Source organism: Dermacentor variabilis, chromosome 5, assembly GCF_050947875.1.
Source record: "Dermacentor variabilis isolate Ectoservices chromosome 5, ASM5094787v1, whole genome shotgun sequence".
In the NCBI taxonomy this organism is placed as follows: Eukaryota; Metazoa; Arthropoda; class Arachnida; order Ixodida; family Ixodidae; genus Dermacentor; species Dermacentor variabilis.
In genome coordinates, this window is record NC_134572.1 from 80797319 (window position 1) to 80824362 (window position 27044).

General features: G+C 43.1%; 1 protein-coding gene across 1 annotated transcript in view; it reads right to left on the reverse strand.

The window, feature by feature from the left end:
* LOC142582873 (GA-binding protein alpha chain-like) overlaps nt 1-27044 on the reverse strand; it is a 42345-nt gene that overhangs the window by 9122 nt on the left and 6179 nt on the right. The window contains exons 2-9 of the mRNA XM_075692964.1: nt 21791-22026; nt 20124-20253; nt 14689-14773; nt 11190-11270; nt 10040-10171; nt 7322-7534; nt 5413-5559; nt 3435-3658 (exon numbers count right to left, since the gene is read on the reverse strand). Of these exons, the coding sequence (XP_075549079.1) occupies nt 3435-3658; nt 5413-5559; nt 7322-7534; nt 10040-10171; nt 11190-11270; nt 14689-14773; nt 20124-20253; nt 21791-22005 (1227 nt within the window). The 5' untranslated portion in view covers nt 22006-22026. The remainder of the gene's footprint in view (nt 1-3434; nt 3659-5412; nt 5560-7321; nt 7535-10039; nt 10172-11189; nt 11271-14688; nt 14774-20123; nt 20254-21790; nt 22027-27044) is intronic.

Sequence of the window (27044 nt, forward strand, 5' to 3'; positions counted from 1 at the left end):
CACTTACCACCGAAACCCTCTAGCCTGGCCGTGCCACCTCAGCTACTCATAATCCTTTATTACAGATGGAGGTAGTAGTCCGATCAGTCGAATCCGGCACTTCCAGCATGCCAGGCAGCGGTCCGTGAAGTTGGATACGTCTTGTCAGAGATGCTAAGATCGCTAAAATTTTACCCTGCACTTTAAACGTGACCCACAGCAGCGAGGCAATCACTTGTTGCCACAACGCTAGTGGAAACATGCACGGTGAGTGAGCGTTTCCTTGTTTGTCGAAGGCAAATGCAACACCCTCGCTTCAGTGAAACTGAACAGCATACTGCTGGTCAGCCAAGTTAGCGTGCGATAGGACATGTTCTATTCCCCCGCCAGCCACACAAGACTCTGGAGTGTTCAATTTTCGCCGATGTAGCGCAACCGCGCCACGCGTGGACTGGGTCCGCAATAAGCCGGACCATATCCGCACCTTTAGCTTGGCAACCCCAATGCACTCTTCTTTGAGCGGAGGCAGAACAGATCAAGGCCCTGCTGCTGAACGTAGACAACCAGATAGAGAAAACCGGCTGGACTCGGAGGACGCTTCCCATTAAAAGAGCATCGTGGGTGCGCAACAGCGTTGTCACAGCGCACGAAGCAGCTAACAAAGTATACCAACTCTGTGGCTAGCGGAGGTGTGGGGACCTGTTCGCTGATACACCGGAACGGAATACAAGCAACGAAAGTAGGCAGCACGGGCGCTGGTTCTCTACATTCTTCACTGTACGTCACCTCCACCAGGCAATAATGGCGGCATTTTTTTCTTCGGTTTCGGTATTAAAAACATCTATTTTTGCAAGCTCATTGTGATGGACTGACCTGTATTTCAAGCGTAAGATTTTTGAACAGAGACTACTGCATGCGTAAATTATCTGAAACTGGGTTTTTTTTGCCATCAAAAATTTCGTTGCAGCTGGCTTTTAAAACGGTTTTGTATCTTGGTCTAATGCAAAAGCGAAAAGTTGAAAATGTCATGTCGGTACTCCTTTAAGATCAAAACTGAGCAAGTTGGTGAACTCGCATATAAACACAGGCATCATTCAAATTAACCAGGATGAAAGCAAGTTTGTGCCATGCAAGCTGGGCATTACTATGGACAATGAGTACATAGTACCAAAGCAACACATGTGGCCAGGAGAAACATCGTTGTAGAGGGCTCTAGATTCATTCCTGTCACCTGCGGGTAGGAGTCGAGCCCAAATATTATTCAAAGTCCCAGTTTACGACAACACACACATCCTACACAGCTGAAAAACTTTTCTATGCTGCCATTGAGACATTTCACATGGTAAAAAGAAAGGGGGACGGGGAAGCCTGTGTTGGGTAAACTTATTTAGTCCTTTAAGGGCCAAATTTTTTCAGAAGTGATGTTCCCTAAGGGTCACGTTTTTAGAGCACAGCTCTTAGGCACCAGTTCCCGAGGCAAGCGTAGGCGTCGGCTTTCTAACTCATAGCCAAGCATATGAGCACAGCGAAATAAGAGAACAAACTCGGAGCACAGTGGGAGATGAAAGACAGGCATAGCAAAGAAAGAGCAAGGAGGAAAGCTCAGGAGGAGGGTGCAGTGGAACCATGAGGTTGAAGGCGGAGAAGGAGGGTATGGCGAAAGCATGAGAAGAAAAGCATAGTGCCGCACACGACAGGCTTTGCAGTGACGATGGATACGAGATGGCACCAGAGTAGCACACATAGTCTGTATAGAAACAAAGCACTGCATGAGCAGAGGTCTGTCTGCGGCGGCGGCTGCTGTGCCTACGCGTCACAATTAGCAAGGCAGTCACGCCACACTTCACTCCATTTGCAATGTGCCACACAAGACAGATTGTCCGCACCAGCCAATATATAGCGCAATGAAAACAGGTATACTGCTGCACTCACATTTCGTATTACGGAGTATCATAAGCATCGGTGAATTTTTTATCACACATTTAAATTGTTCAACATGCCTAATTTCAAGGAACTTCAATAGAGATTTAGAGGTAAATGCGCATTATGTCGCACCTCAATGAGGTCCGGAATCTGACTGCATTCGACACATTGTTGTTCAGCTCCCACAACACACGTCACGACTGTTCGAGGAGCGAAGTACAGCTGACGGTGGTCTGGTGCAGGCCATCGTCAGTTCACTACATATAACGTACATGTATACATGCATACATACATGCCTGCACACCCATACATACATATACATGTGCATGCATGCACACACGTGCGCACACATACATACATATTTTTTATGTATTTTGTAATTGCCTGCACTGTTAATTTGTTCATTATTGTTCGCTTGGAATCATATTTGCAATACTTTAATTTTATTTCTACCAGACAATGTAATAGTCTGGTAATATGTAATATGTAATATTATGTAATATATAATACCCCCAACCAGAGGGCCTTTAGGGGTAATTGGAGAATGCAGGGAGAGGCCTTCGTCCTGCAGTGGACATAAAATATACCGATGATGAATAAATAAACACGCACGCACGCACATGCATATATACATATAGACATACACACATCCTTCTAAGCTTTGAAGAGTCTTGGAGCATGCAAGATTTTCCCCACCATCCTCATCCTTATAATCATCTCCTCTATTCCTTCTTTCTACACCCTTTCCCCCTCCACAATGCCGAGTAGCAGGTCAGAACATTGATTCAGGCCGACCTCTCAGCTTTTCTCTCATAATAAATACCTCTCTCTTTCTTCTAAGCTCTCAGATCTCTCTACCTATGACCGGCTACGACACAGAGACACGACCCTAGAGACGCGAGGCCATAGTAAAAGTGAGACATGCCATTTGAGCACCCACAAGCAAACTCAGTTATGCACGCCCATCAGAAAAACAATAAGAGGGAGAACTTTACATTAATCAAATGTTTGATCACTAGACTACACTCTAAAGGGGACATATTCTCGGGCAATCAGTTTTGGTGACACTATCACCAGCGTGTGCCGTAGTGCTCAGCCAGCAAATCAGTTCATCTGGTTTTGTCAACCAGCCAATAAGCATTCACAGAAAGTGATATCGCCAAAAACGATCATGTGAGAACACGTACCTAGTTCACACGCACCTCACAAAAAGAGATGCAAACAGCAGTATTGCCGATTTACGAGGACCCACATATAAATAATCGCACGCCTGGGATGAGCCATGCAAGCGAGCATCTCGCATTGGCACTTTGAATGATAAGAAGCACAACAGCACTCAGCTTTCCGAAAACAAACTGCGCGAGAGTGCCAATTATAAAGTGTGCAAACACAGCAGTGAGCATGCGGCAGTAAGCTAGGCAAAGCGGAAATACTCCACTTAAGCCTCTCCACTGAAGTAAGTTGCACCCTCCCCAACCCCCACACATGCATATAAAAAAATATTTCATAATGGAAAGTTTAAGAACACAAACCTTAGCAATCATGTCACCATCGTAGTAGTACCGAAGAGCACGGCTGAGCTTCTCGTAGTTCATGGTAGGCTTGTTCTTTCTCAAGCCCCAGAGCTGGGCCACCATTTCGGGATAGTTGAGCTTGAACTCGCCCTCGTCACCGACCCACTGGATATACTCACGACTGTCCCGTTCCGTCAGCATTTCCAGCAGGAACTGCCACAGTTGGATCTGGCCATTGTTGCCTACATATACCGGCATCGAAGCGTATCCTCCATGAACTATCACAAAAAGGCACAGGAAAAGCTAGAGCTGTCTGCTTTGCTTAACCAGACTTAAGCTTAACTAGGCTTCAACAGAACGTCCAAAATTGCTTGCAGATACAAAGCAGGTAAAAAGCAACAACATTATTTTAAGCAAGTCCACCACATATACAGTGCTGAACACAAAAGAAAGAAGAAGACAAAAACAAAGCAGTGTTTCTCCTGTAAGGAATGGCCGTACGGGGTGACAACGTGCCAGCTATTTCAGCCCGCTGCATGTGTTCCAATCCAACCGGACGGGGCGCACTTCAGAGAACTGCGAATAACCGGCAGCCACGTGGCGCGGGGTCAGCTCAGGAATGTGCTACCCGGCGTGCCACCTAGGACGGAGCAGAGTTCTACGAAGCCCCTCTGACGTCTGCTCCGGACCTTTACACATGTGTGTGTGTGTGCGGCACTGAAACCTGTGCGGCACTGAAACCTGTGCAACACGTGTATGTGAGCCCGCCTCCTCCAAAAGGGCGGGTCATCTTCAATGACGTCGAACTATGATGTCGAGCGGAGAGGATATAAGCAGCGATTGTCGGCTGCTAGTGAGTGCTCGTCGTTGGGAGCTGAGTGCTCGTTGTCATGCTAGAAATGTACTCGTGAGCTGTGTGCTCGTAAGCTGTTTGCTGTATGTTAGTCTTGTGGGCTCCATATGGGAGTCACGCTAGACTGTCGACGTATGTCTAAGATGTAAATAATGTAAATAAATCCTGTTCACCGAGTTCCTCTCTATGACTCCTACATCTGGTTGACAGCGGTAGGATCGTCGGACGAATCTAATACTCCATCATTTCAGTTAAACACAAGAAATGCTTTTGCATCACACATCTGTAGCACTCACATCGGGTCTTCTAATATTTTTTTTCTTCTTTTTTTTGCATAAGCTGTTTAATTTCCTGCACTCTCAAATTCACAAGCACATGATGTCATGGGTTAACCTACATATATCTGCTGAGACTAAGGCAGCAAGTTCAGGTTATCTGATTGTCCAAATTATCGAACTCTCACTTTGCTAAGCTTCCGTCAAACCTAAATTTTCTTTTTTCCCACAATCTGGGATTGCAAGGACAGCTAATTTTTAAGAAATTAGGTTTGGAGAGACTTGTCACACATTCCTTGACAACAACTGCATAATACAGGTTCGTTTTGAAGATGCAAGCGCCAAAACGTCTAAATTTACCAGAAGTGGTGGCTCAGTGCCTATGGTGTTGTGCTGCTGAACAGAAAGTCACAGGTTTGATTCCCAGCTATGGCAAGCTACACTGCAACAGGGACAGAATGCAAAAACACTCATTTACGGCGCTTTAGACGGACATTAAAGAACCCCAGGTGGTAAAGGTTAACCTGAAGCCCCGCAGTACGACATACCTCATAGCTTGCTGTGCATCTTTGTGAAGTTAATTTACCTAGCTCCTTAAGTTTGTTCAATTCACATCTTTTTACTGCGTATGTCTACTTTCAAATGTTTTTGAAGAAAGAGAGAAGAAATTGGATGCGCACCTTACAGGAGTTAAAAGCTTTGGAGAGCAAAATTTAGGCCCCGACACAAATTTTGTGACATGATCCTCCCCCTCCCCCTCGGCCCTATCAATGTTTGAGGGAATAACTGGCAACCATAACCGCAGTGCTTGCTGCAAGGAGGCTTACAAAAGTGTTGACTGAGCACAGATAGCAAAAGCCAGACACACCTGTTCTGTTTCCAGGTGACCCCTCATATGCTACTCTAGGCGACAGCTTGGGTACCCTGATTCGCGACCGAGCCGGCTGGCTTGCTGCTTTCTGGATGGCAATCACCTGCGGGGCTGGCTGAACATACACGGGCTGCTGAATCACAGCTGGAATGAGACAGATTATGCATGTATGACTTCATAAATATGTCCCTGCCTTTGATATGCATACAAATGTAGGTTTACTGTTTGTAAGACTAAAAAAATCAAACGAAAGGCATAGTGTAAGGCTCTCCTGCTTGACATGGCCTCATTAAAAGGAAGTAAAAGGAAAGGAAAGTTAAAGCTGTAGAAGCTCTACTGCAAGCTCCTCGCCCATAAAAGGATGACACTTAGGCTGGGAAAGACATATAAGGCGTTTTAATTTAATGCTACAATTACTCTCAAAGTGTCAGACCTGGAGTCCGGCATTGTCATGACACAGAGCAAAATTTGCTAACTTCATGTAGCTGTAAGGCTACATGTGATGGGGCTGCTCATAACAACATAGACAGTGCTGGGCATGGTTATTCTGGCTGTGTTTGAGTGTGGCAGCCACAGCGATCACAGGAATGGAACGAGCCATTGTTTCACGATGTCATGACGCATCCACTTTCTAAGTACCAGAACAGAAACTGGTTTGTAGAGAGAAGTATTAACAGTAAATTATTCAGTGTGCTGCGACATTTGCCAGCATTATAGGGGATTCAGAGGGCTTTGACTTTCATTTACTGCAAAAAAAAATTAATTAAAATAATTCAAAGTGTCATGTCAGCACTTCTTTAAAGAAATTTGTGGAGATCGGCACAACTTTCAGGAGATACACCTCAGACACGGTGAACAGGTGCAGTACCACTTGACTTCCTTCACAGTGTTGTTGTTTTGTTACTGCCTTGTGCACAGTGAAGCTGTGCATCAAGGGGCAACGCACTGCACTTTGTGTTCAGTAAAAAAGGTGGAGGCCTCACATGCTGCACAGTGTAGCACCTGTCCTGTGTTCCCTTTCTGTTTAAGTTCACGCTATTTATTCTTCTGCCATTACGAACCAATTAGCCTATGCTCGTGGACAACTTTCTGTAGCAATGAAGAGAAAGCTACGAAGGCAAAGCATGTGCAAGTAGGAGTGTTCCTTAAAAAAAGAATTGTTCAACATTCTCATTCGCCTTAGTTTAAATTGGGGAACAGAAGACATAAACATCTTATCTATAACAGCAAAATAAGACAAAATAGATCACCGAGTGGCAAAACACACTTGCAGAAGCTGCATCGCCATGGCTTCCCCTTCACTGCCACACAAAGATGTCCGCAAGTATAACAACATGTATATTATTAATCTACACTTCTACTTGTTTAGCTTCCCGTCTTCAACATGTTGCTGATTTAAGACCATTTCACACAGTGCAGTGCGGACCAATATGAGTGCCCCATGAGCAATTAATGTGCTGAGAGCTTACGCTTTGTCGTCGTCGTGATACAGCTGGAGCATGAATATTTCAGAGTGAAAGGTCCCAGGTTCCATACCAGTTGCAGTGCCTTCTTTTTATCAGACTTTTATAGTTCATTTTATCATCATCATTCTTGCTGTGGATGATATGTGGCTAGAGAGCCCTCGCGAGCAGTGTGGAATGAACATGTAAAAGTCAGCTAGCTTTACAGCTTTGCGTTCAGTACTGTGATGGCTCTCGATCCCAATTCATGCTTCCAGGCTGTTCGAAACAGCCATCAGCGCTATTGGAATTACAGAATCCTAAAATGTGCTTTTCATAAAGAAAGAACTCATTGAGGCCACATATACCACACTGAACCACAGTTAAAGAGAAGCTTGCAATGCAGCTTCTCTCTGTTCCCCCAGCTGATAGTTAGCTCCTCCAATTGCATATCAAGTACATACCTACAATTTTGCACTTGCGGAGCAGTTCGAGGTGTGTCCAAAAGGTATCACCAGGGTCAAAGGACACACGTCGAACGAACTCTGGGTGGCTGAGATCACACAGCTGCTTTCCTGTCAGGTTCCAGTCGTCTGCGTTGACATTCTGCAGGTTGAAGTGTTGCGATGCCCACTGAAACCATCGCTGCACGTGCTCGATCTTCCATGATGATGGGTCTGGATCCAAGACAAAGCACATAACAGCATGTGTTCTTTTTCTACGTCTTGATTATTTCTATGACCTGGATGCAATTCACAGTTTTGAAGACCCTTCTCATAATTTGCAAGTGCACTTCTCTGCACAGCAAATCTCCCCAACTGATGCAGTCAGCATTCAAATGATGACGAAGTGCTAGCCGCACATGCTAGTGTTTGTCTCCTGCACGTGGTTTCATCACCAGAGCCACATCCACATTTTACACGTCACAATACAAGCAAGCTGTGCTTGTGCACGCTGTTTGCAAAAATGACCATGCCATCATTAATTGGATTAACTCGCAGGAAAGTTAGCTTTACATTTATGAAAAGGGTGTATAGTGGAATTGTACAACAAAGTGTAAATGTAAATCACGGGAGTGCTTTCATAATTTGGAAATCAACCGTCTGATGAACATATGCCATCAGCATCAAAAGTTTACGGATTGTGGGACCTGAGAAAAAGCTGAATACTTCAGGAACTTGGGTACATAGCATGGTGTTTGGATTTCCATGCTGTACTAGTACAGTAGACTTCCGTTAATTTGAATTGTAGGTTAACTCAATCCCAACTAAAAGGTCCTTGCCCCTTTTTTAATTTGGCAAGCCAGATAATTCGATCCAATTCGTTGGCCCCATCAAGGTCAAAATAATGGAAGTTGACTGTATGTACAAACAACATAGTGTTGTACAATTTTACCGGATAGTGTCACAAAGTGCTAGAAAATTAATTGTACTCTCAGATTTGGTGGCCTGTAAACTTTTCGTGCGGAGTGCACATGCATGCATGTGTTCAAGTATAACTTGTAAGGCATCACTATGCCTTTTGTGTTTCTTCATTCCTGTAGTTTCTGCATTTGTACTGCACAGTGTCTGCCATGAATTTATGTAAATATTGGATAAAAACATAAAATGAATGCAGATGGGAGGGCTGTGAGGAAAAGTTGCCTTTAAACACCTTAATGGGTCTACAGTCCCGGACAACTACTTGGAAGCAACCAACAACGCAAATTACTTCATGCACATGAAATAATTAGAGGTGTACGAATACTGATAAGTACATTTCAAGTTGAATATCGACACGAATCAAGAAAGAAAAATATCTGATTATCGCATATCAGAAAATTTATGACAAAGTTTAATGTTTACAATCTTTATGCAAGAAAACATGGTGCTGCACATTCTAAGTAATCAACTAGCACTGCAACTAGATGCAGATGTCTGCAGCCAGGCGGTCAGCGCACTACAGTCACATGGCACTCTCATACCCACCATGTAAATTTAAGCTATAGTCTCATGAGGGGTTGCTGGAAGCTAAAAAAATACCAGTGTGCGTCTCTAGGAGAGAGAAGCTACCGTATGGTATGCAGCAAAGATGGAAGCCATGAACAACGTTGGTGCCATCCCATAAACAAGCTACCATAGACGAGGCGTTTTATCAGCTTCCAGAGTATCATGCAACTGTTTTGCATAGATATGCATCAATTCGGCACCAAGTCGAATGTGTTAGATCGCCGAATAAAGTAGCGCCAATTAGGTTTAAGGAGAGGAGGCTACCCTGGAGACCGAACTTTTTTATTTTTTAGGATATCCGGACGAAACTTTCAGGGTATGTTCACACCACCGAACTATGAGGAACTGCAAAGTTTCATGAATATGTGTTCATTAGTTCCAGAGTTATTGAGGCCTAACTAAGTGGTTTATGTATATGCCTGAGGAAGAGCCTGGAGAAATGCCAAGACGTCGTAGGAAGCTGAAATTCACTGTTATGATCGCTTGATAGATATCCCAGGAGGCTACAGAGCCCTTTTCTTTAATTTACCCTGCAAAAAATTTTAAGACAACTTTGACTTTGATGTAGCCAGTAATGACCAGATTCATCAAAAATTAATTGCTTATTATAAATTAACTGCACTAGCTTTAAAAAAAAAGAAGCCTTTTGCCCCTTGGCAAAGTCATTCAGGAACAGGATTAAAAAAAAACGGCATACAAGTCTGAAGAGCGGTTCTTGAGATATCACCTTCCACAGCACCACTACTAGCGAAAAAATCCATTCTAAGAAAACAGGCCTTAACTGAAATGCAGAAATTATAAGGAAAAGGAAATTGAAATCGGTCAAAAAGACAACTTGTCACAGGCAGGGGTTGAAACTACATTTTCTGCCTTACACTGCAGTGTAATGACAGTGTAATACCAGTGAGCTACCACAGCCAGTCCTTCTGTCAACATTTTTAGGTACCCTTGCATACTATAAGTACAAGATTGACCCTGGGAGTGCTGTCCGGCCCCACTCAAAGCCATGGCAGCCATCAAAGCACATCAAATGAAAAGTTTTAATAGAAGCTGGCAAAAGTGTGGCAAATGATGCCAATTTCCATAATTACGTGCACAATGCTAGGAGACAGTAAGGCTGTAGTATGGGCCAGATATGAAACAAGGGAGACCCATAGTGAAAATGGCAAGTTCAAAAGTATGTACACTTCTCACCAGTTGGTATCTTGTATTTATCTTGCTCCTTCTTGAATTCGCCGGAGACAATCCACCGTGTTACATTCTCCGGTTCTTCATTTTCAGGCAGTACTACTTTACGTACAACAGGAGGCTCTCCTATCAATTCCTCTGAAACATGAAAAGGAGAACATGCTGCAAAACAAGGACACTATGACCAGATAACTGTCGGTTTTACAGTATACTACTTCTATGGGCCACCTAAGTGTGTTGCATCATAAAAAAATGTGGTACTGAATACTACAATTTTCAGTCTTGCACGACCAAGCCATGCAAAACTCCAAAATAACCTCTGTGCAAACACTCAGGTTAATTAAAGATAACCCTGCTTTAAAAATTGATCAAACCTTTAATTTGCAGGACAATACTATCAGAGCTAGTGTTGGATGGCATTTAAGTTAATGCTGAAGCAAATGATTAACATCTAGCAACAGCTACACGCCAATCTGAATGTAATGTGAATTTGAATAGTAGCGCTTGTCCGCGTCTTTCGTGTCTTCTTTGTGTGTATGTGTAATTTTTGCGCTGTATTTGGAATTTACAATGATTTGAATGTGCTTGTGGCAAAAGTTTCACAAAGAGAGTAGGAATGAAATGTTTGTAACATAATGCGCTTGTTTCATTATCACTAACTGTTACGATCATCCTCTTTCCCTACTGTTCCCTTTTCCTTTTGTTTACCATGGAGCAGCTGGACAGAAGTAAGTCCTTTGGGCTGACCTCTCAAGCTTTCCATCAGTAAAGTCTCCCCCTCTACAAACAACATAAACACTTTAAAATGGTAAGGTAAATCATAAATACAAAGCTGACATGCAGCCGGAAAGGGTTTTATGGTTGCCTGATAGAATTATTCCTGTGCAATTCTGCTTGCATCTGACAGGTGCAGTTCTGTACTAAATGGCTCCTGTGGGTTGTTACCCAGCAGAATACATCAAATTAACAGTGCATTATCCAAGATTTTAATGGTTCGTTTTTTGGTTTTTTTAATGGTTCAAAGAAGGATTGCTTCAATCATTCCAAAACAGGCTCATACGTTCATTTGCAAAAGTTTGCAGGACAAAACTGCAAAGGTGCCCCTCACACATGAAAAACCGGAACATATGCCGAAAGAATTTATTTGGCAGCATACCTTGTGGCATCACATTCTGGGCCACTGCAAGAATCTCTTCAGCTGGCTTTAGCACGTCCACAATGTTTATCTTCTTCATATCTTGATTTGAGTAGGAAAGAAAAAAAGATGGCAAAAGGGGCCTTATTAACGCACACTTTAAAACTTGCAGAAACTATGGCACATGCATGCTGCATGTGTAAAGGCAAAACATAGCAAGTATGACAGTTTGGGAAACAGTTAATGGATATTTTAATTTGATACCAAAGTTGATAACAAAATGCCGGACCTTGCAGCACTAACATTATCATGACACAAAACAAAATTTGCTGATGTTGTGATGTTGATAAGACATAGGTATGATGTCATTAACATAAAAAATGTATGCAAGCATTTCTTACAGGTTGCTCTTGTATGCCTGTTAACACCACCGATTTGTCTGGGAGACTCTTGAATTCTAACCAATCTTCCCAATGGTACCGATACAGTCATAAATCTTCAGGAAAACTGTCCCAACCCCACCCCAATTAAAAGAAAAACAAAATAGTGTCATGCAGCACAGTAGCATTGTAATTGCCATTATGCACTGGGCAGCTAGCTGAAACCAGATTTAAACCCAAGCCATTTGTGTAGGCAGTACAGGCATGCCTAACTCGGTTCGCTTCAGATTGAGACATACATTGAGGAATGCGCGTGAGAGAAAGGTCTCAAATGCATTGCCTAATGGCCGGTTCATCGCAATACTGATTTGTTGTGCGGTGAAGCATATTAAAAGTGTCAAGGGGCCACTGTCATAGGACATGTGTTCCTTAATTAAACATGCATGCATGCATCATCTCCAGTCACAGTATGAGCACCAAAACAATTAGTAACTGTATTGGCAGCCCTTCAGAGGTGTTTCCAATGTTGCTGTGTTGCAACTACTAGTGCCAATGCGGGAAGAACTGTAAACACAGTGCTCGCACCCATGCCTGTGCATTTTGGCACGACATACAGGCCACATCTGTGCATTCTGATCAAGCCACCGTGCCAATACATGCTGTGTGAACAAGGGTAAATTAGAAAACATGAGCTTGGCACTATCATTAATGAATACAGTCAAACCCACTTATAACGGTACCAGTTTTAACAATATATTGGTTACAACGATAAGAAGCTGCTGCATCGTCAACCTTTGTATGTTTTCCATGATGAACTAACCGGCTTACTACAATGCCCCATGCCACATTATCAGTTATAACGACGAAGTCTGGCTGCTGAGTGTCCATGCCGAAAGGTAGTGAAATGCGAAATCCTTGAAAAGCAAAAAAGAAAATGAGAAATTCGAGCCACTGAATGATGGCCCCGACAGCCGCTGCATGCTCATTTTCCAACCTCCTCTGTGCAGCTCTTTTTCGTCGCCCTCCCACTCCTCCAAACGCAAATGGGCTGTGCCCATAGCTCTATGCCGCATCACCCTTTGAAACACAAATGGACTGCGCTAACTGCGCTGCTGCCAGATTGCACGCTGGCTCCTCATTCAGTGCAGTTCTGCAAACAGCTTAATCGCTCGCGTCATCTTTGTTGGTTGCGTCGAAATCATTCCTGGCCACATGGTTTCTCAGCCTCGTTTGACTCGCCGCCAAAACGGAAGATGGCTGATCCACCCGCTGATCATCAGCAATGCACGACGTTGCCGGTAAGAAGAAAGAGCATGGCCATAGATTTGGAAACTAAGTGCTTCTAACCGATGAGGCGATCGTTGTGAACGTGCTTGCACCGGATAGCGATGGCGACGATGGCAGCGATGACGCAGTAGGGCAGGCTGCCTCGACATTCTCCTCACAGGAGGCCCGGCAGATGACTCAGTCCCTCCGGTGCTTCATTTTTGCGAGGAAGCTTCCGCTGCACTATGTGGAACATCTGGAGGCCTTGGAGAAAGATGTCGGCATGCTTCGTGTAAAGCGTGCAAGGCTGACAGACATAGGGTTTTCTCACGCAAGCCAGCGAGAAGTATGTGGCGAGATGCTTGTGGCGATCTCGCCTCAGCATTTTTTCTCGATTTCTCAAGCTGACAGGCTGCAGCAGGAACATTCTCCCATTTTTAATGAGGCCCCTTCTGGGGCCACCAAAGCGATGCCTCGTCGAGCTTGCATATCGCTTGCCCCCTGTGCCCCTCTTTGCAGTAGTTATATTGGTGCCATTTTTTAATGCCGACAGCCGCGGCTTGTTAAATGCGATCGGAGCACCCAGGAAACAGTTAAATGAGTGAACACAAACAGCAGCCGGATTGAGGAATGTGGTGGGGAGAGGCACTGGCCTTTCCACAATTGTAGTTTTCTCACAACAGCTCTGCCATTCCCCTATATTGATTTTTTCATGCAACTCGGTTATAACAATTATCGGTCATAACAATGGAATTTTTATGGCAGTTGAATATAGTTATAAGTGGGTTTGGATGTACAACCGTTCAACTGGTGTTATCACACGGAATAAGCACACTTGCTTGCCATCTGCAGGTTAGCTGGGCCAAGCTGTTGGTCAAAATGTGCATGATTGTCTTCACTGTGCCGTTTGAGTTGCTTTTGCTTAGTTTCACTGCCAGAGTACATATTTCAAACTGCGAGTGAATATTCACCCCACTGCAGTCAGTATTTTTTCAGATCTTGTATTTCTTAGTTTCATTATAGCAGTAGAAGACTGACCAAGATAAAACATGGCCTGACCAAATTTTCCATTTACCTTATTATACCCAATAATTTATTACAGTCTCTGTTTGTTAAGTCGAGGGTCGACTGCAAAAAATTATCTTCTCTCCAGCACCGACCGAGACATCCAAACACAGGTCCTGGCACCAGCTGAAGACGCCATCGTGAAGCACAGCCTGGCAGCCTACGTAGCTTAGCCTCCCTTATCCCTTCTAATAATAAAGTTGACACTCACTCACTCACTCTTAATTCAATTAATTTTTAAAAATCAGTTGAGTTAGCTTGCCTTTGACATTCATAACGGGAGCACAAAATCTAAAGAAGTTTATGCTTTCTGTGGTAGATAAAACACTGAGCACTACAGATCCAGGTAGATGTCAAGGAAGTTGGGAAATCAGTTTATCTTACCAGATTTTTAGCTTAACATTTCATTGAATTTGTGAAACTATAAGGCCCCTGGCCTATTAGCATAGTAGAGAATTCATATCAACAGAGTTCAACCTAAAGGAAGAATGTTGTTAGTTTTTCAAAACAGAAATAAGGCTATACTAAGCAACAAAGTTGGGGTGGAACTGCACATAGTACTGCACATCTGCTTCACCGGCATGATGCTGTCCCAGAGGCTCAAACGAAACAAATTACAATGCTATACCTTTATAAACTTCCAGATGTGCCTTCAAGGACAAACATAATGCTCTTAGGCTTCCTCTGATGATTTATTGGGCAAACTCCTGCATGCTCATCAAGTGTGACATTGACATGTATTTAAAAGCAGGGTATCACATAGGAGACGTTCTCAGGAAAAACAAGTAGGTCAAAGACCAACAGCTCACCATCCTTATTGGTGATCTCTACGTTGACTTGCACAAGCCCCTCTCCTTGCACACACTGGTCAACTAAATTCTTTGTGGCATTCAGCTGCAACAGTTTGAAAGCACTGGTGGATCACTGGTACACATCCTGGCTGCCCACCATTCTAGCAACAACAGAGTTATCCCCAGATATGCAAGATGACATAGTACGAGGTCTGTCCCAAAAGTTCGTGCAGTACGTCTAAAAAAATTAATTCCACAAACTTTCAGCTACACCAATGTGGTCACCTTTAATACGCTCCCCATTAAATGCAATACGCTAGTTTCACTTCTTCCATTGCTGCTGGAGGCACCCTTGGAAGTCCTCTTTTTTTCAGCGATTCAGCAGCAATGTCATTTCCTTTTGAAACTCATTCATTCATTCATTCATTCATTCAAAGTTCTTTGTACAGGGTGACTTTGCTGGTCAATCTAAGCATGCAGTGCAATGTTATTGCATTCCCGAAATTCTGCCTTTGGAGCAGCAATTTGCATTTAGGGAACAAAAAAAATGACACAGGGGGCTAAGTCCGGCAAGTACGGAAGGTGTTCCAGCACAGTGATAGAGCTGCGTGCCAAAAACTCACACACTATCCGTGCAGACTTTGCAGGGGCATCATCACGGTGCAGAATTCAGCACCCCTCTTTCAACAGATTTGGTCACACGTGGCCCTTACAACCTCTCAGATGCTTCAGGACTTCCATGTAGAAAGGTGCGTTAACAATTCGACCTTCAGGTACAAATTCATGGTGCACAATTTCATGGCAGTCAAAAAACATGTTCAACATGACTCTGATGTTTGCTTTGCTCTTCTACACTTTACTTGGCCTTGACTCATCTTTTTTTTCCACTTCTTGCTCTGCAACTTCAGCTCAATGTCGTATTCGTAAATCCAAGTTTTGACGCCCTTTGCAAAAATTCATTGCTGTCATCTGAAGTTTTCAAATCAGTGCAACATTCTCTTTGTCGCAACCTTTGCATAGGAATCAGCAGTTTCAGCATCCTGGCACAAACCTTTTTCATTTCCAAATTTTCATTCAAAGTTCAGTGAACAGATGACTTTCCCAAACAAAGTGCTTCTGCTATTATGCTAACAGTTATTCAGAGGTCACTGAGCAAAAGAGAATGCACCCAATTAATGTTTTCATTTTTGCACAAGGTGGAGGGGCATTCTGATCTTACATTGTCCTTGGGGTTATTACAGCCTTCCCAAATACACTGGACCCACTTGAACATGTTTCTTTCCTTTAGGGAATCCTTTTCATAGTCATTTTGCTGCAGCATTTGATTAAATTCTGCACCATTCTTGCCCAATTTCTCAATAAATTTGATATTGATTCTTTGTTCTGTCTATTCTTTGATTTCAATTTTGACAAAGACTAAACATTCGTTCCACAAGTAGTGCACACATTAAAGTCAGCCTTGTCATGCAGTAGTCCATGTCACAGAGAGCAACCACAGTCCTTTTGAGTGGAGAAAGGCATCCATACACCCTTTCCCACTTTTTTGCTGACTCACTGCATGAACTTTTGGGACAGACCCCCTGTGCACATTCTTAAAGATATTTTGTTACACTTCTGATAAATTAAGACATCCATCCAAGTTTCCTTCCTGAAAGCGTTATATACTTCTAGGACTGGACATTAAAGGGCCCCTCACCAGGTCTGGCCATTTTGAGCTGACAAGTGCAGTGAATACGATGTGTGCTAATGATCGTATGTGCTAAGTATTACATACATCCCTACGCACTGTAGAAAGAGCTTAAATTTTAAACCAAACACCGTTTGCCCTTCTCCTTGCAGGCGCCGCGCTCTCAGGCAGAGAGTCAACATCAATCGCACAAGTGCGCCTACAAACACGGCAGTGCTGTGACGTCACTCACAGTGGCACATGACTTCGAGCATTATTCAAGGCAACATCAGTTATTTGTTTAATCTGTTGTTCCAATAGTTGAATTAAAGTGTAGAGAAGCAAGAAAACATACAAACCGAATGTCTGCGCGTTTTTGTTTTACTTCGCACCGTAGCAACAGAGATGTCCTTCCGTTTCGTCCACTTGTTCTCACGTCGTGCAGTTGCACACACAGATATGTTACAAAATATGTTATGAAAATATGTTATTTTCTACCATGTTCCAGCCCTGTGATCATGCTCTTTCATTCTCTAGCATCTGCCTCAGCGCTCATGACTGTGGCACTGACTTATACCGCTAATCAGGTGCTCTCGTGCAGAACACGCAAAATCATCTGCTGCGCAAAACGAAAGAAACATAACAGCTCGGGCACGACACCATCACCGGAAGTGCACCACTCAGCCAAAACACGAGATATAAAAAAATGAAAGTGGGGCCGGCGACATATTTGTCATGCAATCCTCTGGCTCCGGTACGGGAGAACACAGAGAACAAATTTCGCTTGTGGAGGCTAGATGGGGACAAGTAGAGAGAGTGTCTATATTTGGTGATGACGCTTGCCTCCTGAAATCATATGCTCGCAGCACCTAAAATATTTCTATCTCTGCTATTAATGAAATAATTTGAAAAATTTTTGCAGTAGAACACTCCTTAGAGGGCACGTAACAACTTCCAGTGCATAACCAAAATTTGCTATGTGGCCTTGTGAGGGGGAAACTGTAATCGGTTTCTTATGCATAATAGTAAATTCATAAGACTGGATCTTGTTGCACTGTGGTTCACCTGGCATATCTGAGCACACAGAATGAAATAAATAACTATGTAAAAACAAAATGCACTTTCATTTCTGCTGAAATAAAAACATGCATTAAATAAAACCAACCTATTTGCTCATATGCTCAAACAGCTAGTCATCGTCATTAAAAGCCTAAATGACTGCAATAACCATATTCCATGCCAGCACCATGTAAAGGGGGCTGAAGGCAATGAAAGAGTGGCATTTAAATTACAGATTACATACTATGTTTTTTCCAAGTATGGCGATTGCAAATTTTCACCATCATTCTGCTCGAGCACAGCACAGTACAGCTGAGTTCACACTTAGGAACAGCTTGCTACAATCCTACCTTAGATGGCGGCTATGTCTCAGCCACCCTTTGTCTCTTGAGAGCAGTGGAAGGCGAGATTACATTATTAACACCACTCAGTCATTCACTTCAGTATGTTTACACCTGGCACAAAGCATTCATGAAATGTTTACTAGAACTATTACAGGGCTGTTATTGTTATTCACCAGACGCTACGGAGCATTTTTTATGGCAGAGAATGCCTCTGTCTATTTAATGCAGCCAAGCTTCTCCTATCAACACGATTTCAGCAAGGAACAGCACAAGAGCTTCCTGTAACACAGGAACCATGCTGTCCATGTCAAAGCTCCACTAGCCCTGTGCAATCAGTAGCAGATTCACAGTGACAATGTCAGGCAATTAGGGTCTGAACGCTTGTCCACTCAGTTTGGCTTGATCATATTTATGCTTGCCTTCTACACAGGGAGAGTTTAGGCACTAAGGGAGACCAGAAGCAGATGGCTGTCCCAGGAAAGGAGTGGGTAGCACTCGTGTAACGACATGTAGCAAAAGAAGCAATCAATTTGCACTTCTTTGCAGTTTTGCAATCAATTCTTTTTCTTAGTTCACATGCTTCGCATTCACCGCACTAAAGTAGGGTTCACATTACTGGCAACACTATTTCCACTGTACTTCCACATGGTATTATGTGGCACACTTAAAGCAGCTGCGGTAGTTACTCAGTAGCATGTTTTGTTGGCACGCAACACACCCAGTATCTAATCCTGCAGAACAATAGAATCATCATCATCATCATGTATTCTTCCCTTAAAGATCCCAACAGGGACATTACATATTGAGGGGATACATCAGCGTAAGAAGGTCATACATAAAGAATAGGCATAAAAAGCAAAACAAAAATCTATAAGAATAACAAAGTGGGCAGGAAATATTAGGCAATCAATACAATGCAAAACGGAACAAAGCAGGGGGAAAAAAACAACACAGTAGTACCAGCAGCATAGATAGCTGGGAGAGGAGTGCATGGAAAGTAGCTACTGTAGGTTGAAATGGACGGTTAATAGCTGCCTAAATTTAGAGGGATTGGAGTCGGTAACAATAATTTCGGGAAGATTGTTCCATTGTTCTATGGCAGTGGGAAGCAAAAATTTATTGAAGGCATTGGAAAAACCGCGCCAACGCCAGATGCACAGGGAGTTTAATAATTCGTGAGATGAGCATAATGGAGCATGTAATAAGTTATCACAAAGTGCAGGAAAGTTAAAATATAATTTATGGAAGAGACAAAGCATTGAAAGTTTACGGCAGTGTGCTAATGGTTCAAGACCGAGAGACGATTACATGTTAGTTACGCTGAGCCAGTGAGTATATCGGGAAGTTATGAAGTGAGTTGCACAGTTCTGGATAGCTTCGAGCGAGTCAGTCAAGTAGGCCTGATGAGCATTCCATATTGCAGAGGCATATTCCAGTTTGGCACGGATGTATGTTTCGTACGCTCGTTGACTGATGGAAGGAGGGAACATAAACAGTGAACTTTGAATGAAACCAAGTGTTCTGGAAGTGCTAGTACAAAGCTTTGTGATGTGGTCCACCCAAGTTAACTTGTTCATTATTTCGACACCGAGGTACCTGTATATGAGTTTGTTAGTGATAGCGCCACGAAATTCAGGGAGTACGGGAAATGAGTAATGGAGCATTTACGTGAGACATGCACGCATTTACATTTCAATATATTGAGCCGCATGAGCCAAACGGAGCACCATTTCTGGATTCTGTTCAAGTCGTCTTGTAATAACTCCTGTTCGGTATCGTCGGAGATGTGACAATAAATGAAGCAATTGTCTGCAAAGAAATGGACAGATAGGAAAGAAATCCCAGATAGGAGGTCATTCTAGAAAATTAAAGAGAAGCGGAACAAGAACAGAACCCTGGGGTACTCCAGAGATAACTTATGTCCACTGCAGGATGATGGCCCCCTCCTACAAACATTAATTACTCCTGTCTTGCATCGGTTCCTTTGATAGTACACCCGCAGATTTCCTAATTTCATCACACCCCCTAATTCTCGGCCGTCTTTAACTGCCTTCCCCCGTCCCTTGAAACCTATTTTGTTACTCTAGTAGACCATCAGTTATCTGCTGCACGCATGGATTTACCGACAAGGGAACAGCTAGAACTGCTCTTATCACCATAAATCAGTATGTGCCTGTGTGATAAATGGACACGACCCCAACTCTTGTTTCGAACCCTGGAAGTTGTACCCCCCACACACAAACAACACTTTTGGAGCACACGTGTTTGTCCACTAGTAATCCTCACACATAGCCCTATGCCTGGCACAAGTTTGTCACACCTAGTGTAAAACACTATCAAAGCAACAAAGTAAAGTTAGAAAAATGCAAGCGTCATATAAATACCTCTTGGGTGTCCTGAAGAAAGAAGGAATAGTCCTGCAAGCTGATTCCTAGGCGCTGTTCCAGCAGCGTCCGCAGCGTACTAAGTGGCTCAGTAATGTCCATGTGCTGGGCAATTACCCCAACTTGAAGGCTGGGATAAAGCAAAAGCCACGAGATAAACAAATGTGACACATAATAGTATGCACACTTTGTGCGCTGCGGCTAAACTACACCTGTTGCATGTAGCGCTCTGGAGTAAAAATTTAACAGCACAAAGTACAAGGGAATCACTCTGACCCTACAAAAAAAAGCAAATACAAAGAAAAGCTCATCGTAGGTGACCATCGGTCCCTCACACTGAGTGGCCTTCCACAGCTTGCGGAGTGCCAGGATACAGCTAGAGCTGTCTACATCGAGCTCAGGCATTTCAAGCTATTGTCCATATCAAACAGTACAAGTATCCTTTTGGTGGCACCACAAAAGAGTATGAGAGCATTGCTAACTTCAATTGACTTCAAACTTTGCTGTGCATTCAATACATTGAACAAAAAGGTGAATGCACTTGTAAAGTAGGCTTTCCCTGCCTCACTTGCTGAATTCGTGATACTTCCCATGGTCTTGTTCAAACAAAGCTGAGTGATGCTGAACCAGTGTTCTTCAGGGGGTTTCCACTAGCGATAAACCACACAATAAAGGGATGTATGGGACTAGTATAAGTCATGTGGAACAAGGAAAAATTACATAAGCATGCCCTGATTTGCTTATAAATCCATCAGTATCCCATCTTCGACCCTTTTCTCTTTGTATTCATGCACTCACTCTCTGCCCACTTCTCCTGGTGTGCTGATTTAGGAACCTCTGCTCTCTGAAGGTTTCATTACTTTTAATGTAATGTGTTCAGTACCCTGTACCCCCCGCTTTTATTCCTGTTCCTCTTCATTATGCACATTTTAAGGGCTCAGTCACTTAACTTATCACATGACCGTTATTTGCATACTTTCCAATGCCTTGGATGCAAAATAAAGTGCAAGAACTAAGTCTGTGAAGAAAATGATAATACAGTTGGTCTAACAAAGGCAGATGAAGTCATTGGCCGCTAAGGAGTTTGGTGTTCCATGAAGCACACTAAGTACGAGTCTTCAGAACAAGGCTAACAAAAAAATAAAAGTGATGGTGCACAGGTGCACAGACGACTGTTGAGTGCAAATGTCATCACTGAATAAAACCGAGAAGTTCTTCTGGTTTCTGGACATCTATGTCATAATTTTATTCCTGAAGCTCATTTTGGACAGCTCGTATGAAGTCATATGAGAAAATTCTATGATATATAGTTGTCAGATCTTGTGATCCTATGGTGCAAGGACTTCCCATCCAAACAAAAGTTAAAAATACAAAAGCTGAAAGAGCAGTTTTTTTTTTCATTTTGATTTGTTTCTCGATCTTACGCAGAACATTTGTGTAATGCAAAAGTGCTTTTAATGCATTCTAAGTTAATGCCACATCAAAAGATGTTGCCTCCAGCCCTGCTGCTTCTGTCTGGTATAAGTTAACAGAAGCTCAAGAGAGAGGAGAGGAAAAGCTCTTGTAAGCCTCTACTACTCTCTGATAATATTAGGGCACAATTAAAAAAGTGCACCTGCTCGCAATTCTTGCATTTAGTGAGCTACCATTTAGTGAGGACTACTTACCCCTCCTGAAGCTGGTTGAAGAGACCCGAAGGAGTAGCCCCAGTGGAGTCCTGAAGAATGACATTGGTGGTGGTGCCATCGTCCGATGAGACGATGGCCTCCACAGCCTCAAGCATGGTGGTGCCATCGATGACAATCTCCTGGCAGCCACCTCCTGCTTCGGCCTTTCGGTCCCCTTCTCCCAGGGCCATCTCAGCCAGTGCGGCTCGCTTCATAACACTTCAAGCAGCACACAGCTGTTCAGCACATGCATGTGTGTGAGAAATAGAATTATTAGATAGTGATAGAATTATTAATTTTAAATGTTTTCCTAGTAATAATTATATTAAGACTTGATTTACTTGTCACTACAGAGTGACAGAGAGTTTTAGCATGTTCAGTATTCCGGTATACGCAGGTGGATTGGGTTGATTGCCAGATGAGCGGAGGCGTAAACGTGAATGGACAGAGTAATCATGTTCATGATTACGCCACTGTCAAAATTTACACCAGCAGCAAATTATAATATTAGCTCTGTGTTTGTCTGGTTAAGCTCTACACCGTCACTCCGGCCACTCGCATTGAGGCCTCTGCTCACTTGGCAATCTCCAATCCACCTGCATATAGTGAAATATCAGAGATGGTAAAACTCTCTAGTTACCTACTATGGTAGCTTAGTAGCAGGGGCATAGCCAGGGGGGGGGGCTTATGGGGCTTCAGCCCCCCCCCCCTAAATTCTTTCGTACTGTCAATGCACCGCCAACCAAAGCAACCCCCGGCGCTGGAAATCATTCTGGATTTTGTCTAGAATGGCTTTTTCATGCTGGAAAAGACATTTAACTGCGAAAATTGCAAACTTGGGCTGGATTTCGTGGCAACGCCCATGCACCAGGAGTCACATAACGCAAGCCGCCCCATCCGAACACAAAGTTTCAATGGCGTTTTGATGACAAACGGGCTCACTGCTACATCTCGCGGAGGCCGTGGAATCTACGGAGCGCATGGATATCAATTCCGAAACTTTATGGGTATAAATCTCATAAACTTTTGATGTGAAAGGTGCATTGACATTTCCAAAGTAGTGCTTTAGATTTTCAATTGCGGAACTTTGTGGGTCTAATGTTGTTATAAACATTTCACGACAAAGGTGCATTGACTTTTATAAAGTCTTGCATTGGAACATACAACGAGACAAGCCAAATCAACACGCTATCAGACAAGTTGACAAAGCCTGCAGCGAGGTCCGATAAGACGAAGCGTTGTGGTGGTTCATTTGTGCCGTCATGTCACATAAAAAAATATCAAAATTTTCTTGCACCTACGCCAAAGCATCCATGTTAAGACACTAAAGCCAGCCAAGGTAACTACATTCTTATTTATTTTTCCTACTTTGACTTTTATTCGCGAGGACACATTGAGCGTCTTCAATTTTTTTGGTCTTGCTACCCTACCCGCGGGCTGCCAGAGCCAGCCAGAGCGCATATGTTTTTCTCGTGTTGCCCTGACCACCGCGCGGTGCACTTCGGTGCGTTTTCGGGTTGCTCTGGCTTAGTGGATTTTCGCCTGGCAGAGTTTTAGACGCTTTCTGGCTAGCAGACGAGAAAAAGAAACAATGGTGGCTCGCCGCCATCACTGTGGGGACTCGACGGATTGCACCGCGTTCGCTTGAGGGCAACCTCTAGCATGCGTATGGTTCTCTATGGACCAAGCGTCTCACGCTTTTTTGGATATTCCTTCGGTAGCCACAGTAGGTGCGCAAAGTAGGCATTCAATTATGGCCAACATATTTTCCTTGGGTTTTTTTAATTTCGGTGCGTCTACACCACAAAAGGAAAAAAATACATCGTTGCAGCGCAGCGAATTGTTGCATGGTGAAAGTTCGATTTTGTTACTTCTTCCTTTGCGGAAAGTAATGGGCCACGGGACATTTCAGTTGCCGGATACTCTTATTATATTAATGCGATAGCAATTATATGGACACTCCAAGCGCATTCCTGTTGTCATCGTCGGCCTCATGTCTCGTATAAAGTCCAAGGACGATAACATTGTTACCGAGCACCACACGCTCTATGTGCGAGTGAAAGCGTACGGGAAGGGGGGGGTTGGAATGAGTGAGTCGACGATGGTGACTCAGTCTTGTGTGCGCAAAGGAGAAAAGCAGAGAGCAAGCTAGTCATCTTCCGTCGCGCGTGATACAACGGGGGGAATGGATGGAATGGGGGCGGTATCTATGATTCTGTGAATCTGTGATTGCGACACGTTTATTTGCTTCGTTTGACGCATTATACACCGTGACTTTTCCTTGGATACATACATATATTGGAGACTTATATGTACATTTAAATATCTTATTGGGATATTTTGTGTATACGTGCAGTGAACATTGTTTCCAGTGACACTTTTTTGTCCTTTATCAAGCTCTATCTTCGCATTTGTATATCCCATTGTATCTTCGCGTTTCTAATGTACGAGGGCAAGTCAAATGAAAGTAAGCCTACCCACCCCGTGCAATAATGGTTCGGTTCGTTATCTGCGAGGCATGTGCGTAGAAGAGAGGGATGTCTCATTTACAAAAGTGACACGCAGGTGTGAGGATAAAGGTTCTGTAATGCTCTCATACATTCGGTTGAACATGGTTGCGTGACATATTGGAAACTCCAAAAGTTGAACAGCGTGGTGCCATGATGTTTTTGACTGCTGAAGGTATTTCGTAAAAAGAAATTAGTTGCCGTATGGCTGCCGTGCACGTTGCACATCGCATTTCATTGGTCACTGTGAAGTGTTGGAGCAAACGGTTCAAAGGAGGACGTGAAAGTTGCAAAGACGATTCAAGACAGGACTAAAACCATCGTGAAATCACCCTTAACAAAATTGCAAAAGTTGATGAGGTCATGAGACAAGAACGGAGGATAAGCATCGATGAACTGGCAGAGCATCTGAACATCAGTCACAATTCGGTTCACGCCATAATTAATGAACATCTCTGTCATCGACTTTTGTGTGCGAATTGGATGCCCCAGATTTTGAACCACCGCCAGAAGACGGAGAAGTTCGGCGCTGCCTTGACTGGTCTGATCCGGTATCACAATGAGGGTGACGACTTCTTGTCTGCAATTGTGATCGGGGACGAACCATAGTGCCACTACTACGAGCCTGAAACACGACGGCAAAGCTTACAGTGAAAACATTCGAATTCACCATGCGCAAAGAAAGCAAAGGCCATCATTTCCGGCGGAAAGGTGTCGACTTTTTTTTTTTTCGATCGTCAGGGACCATTACGGATAGAATTTGCTAAGTCTTGAGAGACTATCAATTGTTTCCGGTACTGTGAAACATCGAAACGGCTGCGTGTTGCAATCAAGAAGAAACTAGAAAATTGTGGAAAATTGACGAATGGGGTCATCTTGTTCCATGACAATGCCCGTCCCCACATTGCTGATGTATTTAACACAAAACTGGCAATGTTCAAGTGGGAAACGCTGCAACATCCGCCACACAGTCCAAACCTGTCGCCTTGCGACATCGACATTTTGGGGCAACCGAAAAAAAACAGCTCAAGGGAACCACATTCATGTCGGACGATGACGTGAAAGATTCAGTTACAGACTTTTTGAAGCAGCAACCAAAGGAGTTTTCTGAGACCGGAATCACGCGACTCCTTAGTAAATGGGACAAACGTCTGAATGCTCATGAAGACTACTTTTAAATAAAGTACCCAGTTTGTCATATATTCGCATTGGCTCACTTTCATTTGACTCGCCCTCGTATGTTTTGCAGAACTCCTGCTTTTTATATGCGCTCTCTGTTGCGACTATAATTTCGGTGCAATTACTCACGATACACGACCGGTGACAGCTGCTCCTGCATAATACATCGGAACAAATGCCAGCGTCATTAATATTTTGCGCTGGCCGTTGCATACGCATGTGAATGTAGACACGGTTCTTGAATGATAAAGTTTCATTAACATATTTTTCCTCAACTTGTTCCCTTCATGGCCTTTACATTTTTCATATCAGCGGCATGCACTGCTTTGTGGTTTCGAACTGATATAGTTCTAAAGTTCGTGTGATGTCTTCTTTACTTATTAAATAGACAAAAAACATGGAAGCATTGATATCGGTTATTTTGGACACAATTTTTAGCACATACGAGTATATTCTTTTATGAAGAATGATATATTTTACTTGTTTTTACGGTGCCTAGCGTTCAAGTATTCGTTTGCCGTGTCTTTGGCAATGGCAATGCAATTATTATTTATGTATTTGATCCCTCGACAAATTGTTTAAGAGGAATCACTTTTGATGAAATTTGTTGCATTTTAGAGAGAAAGTTAAATTGTAGTGTCTGTTGGAAGCGGAATTTCGATTTAGGGCTGGAATTTTGTTTAAAATATTTCGAAAAATTTGAAAGTTCGAAAAAAATAGGAGCACGATATTTACAAATTAACAGTTCTGTATCAAGAAGAGATATCACGATTCAGTCAACAGCATCTATTATAACAGTCAAAGCGGACAAATTTGGTATGCCAATTTGTATCTTACGTGAATTGGTTACGTTGTGTACAAGGGTTCTGCAAAAGCCGTGTTTCCATAATACTAAATTTTTTCGATTCATGTGTCCGCTGTAGATGTGCTATTAGATGAAATTTACAGAATTGTGATATAATTTTTCATTGTTGAGTCACAGAGCTTTAAACTTGATAATTTTGTTTCCTGAAAATATGCAATTTTGGCCAATTTTTAATAACAAATTGACAACCTAAAGGAAAAATTCGAAACCAGCAGTCACTAGAACCCCCCTCCCCCCCTCCCTCCCTAAGATTTTCTTCTAAATGCAACAAACTTCGTCAACTTTGGTGCAGTGGTTGCCGAGAAAAATTAATTCCCCTTCTACATGTAATTAGATAGGAGCACCCGAACTAAAGGTTCCTCTTAAGGAGGATGCCGTGATGCAACGAGAGCCCCCCCCCGCCCCCCGAACGCAATTTCTGGCTACGCCACTGCTTAGTAGTTGTGGCATTTTGCTGTTGAGCATGAAGTCATGGGTTCAATTTTCAGTTACTGTGGCCACTCTCCCATAAGGGCAGAATGCAAAAACGCTTTTGTACTTATATTTATTAAAGAACCTCAAATAGTCCAAATTAATCTGTAGGCTTCACTATGGCATCTTTCCCTACCTGTGAGTTGTTTTGGATGTTTGGTAGTTGCTTCAAGATATCTACTATTGGCTGAATAGACTTTTTACACACAGGACCAAATTTATACAGTCGCAT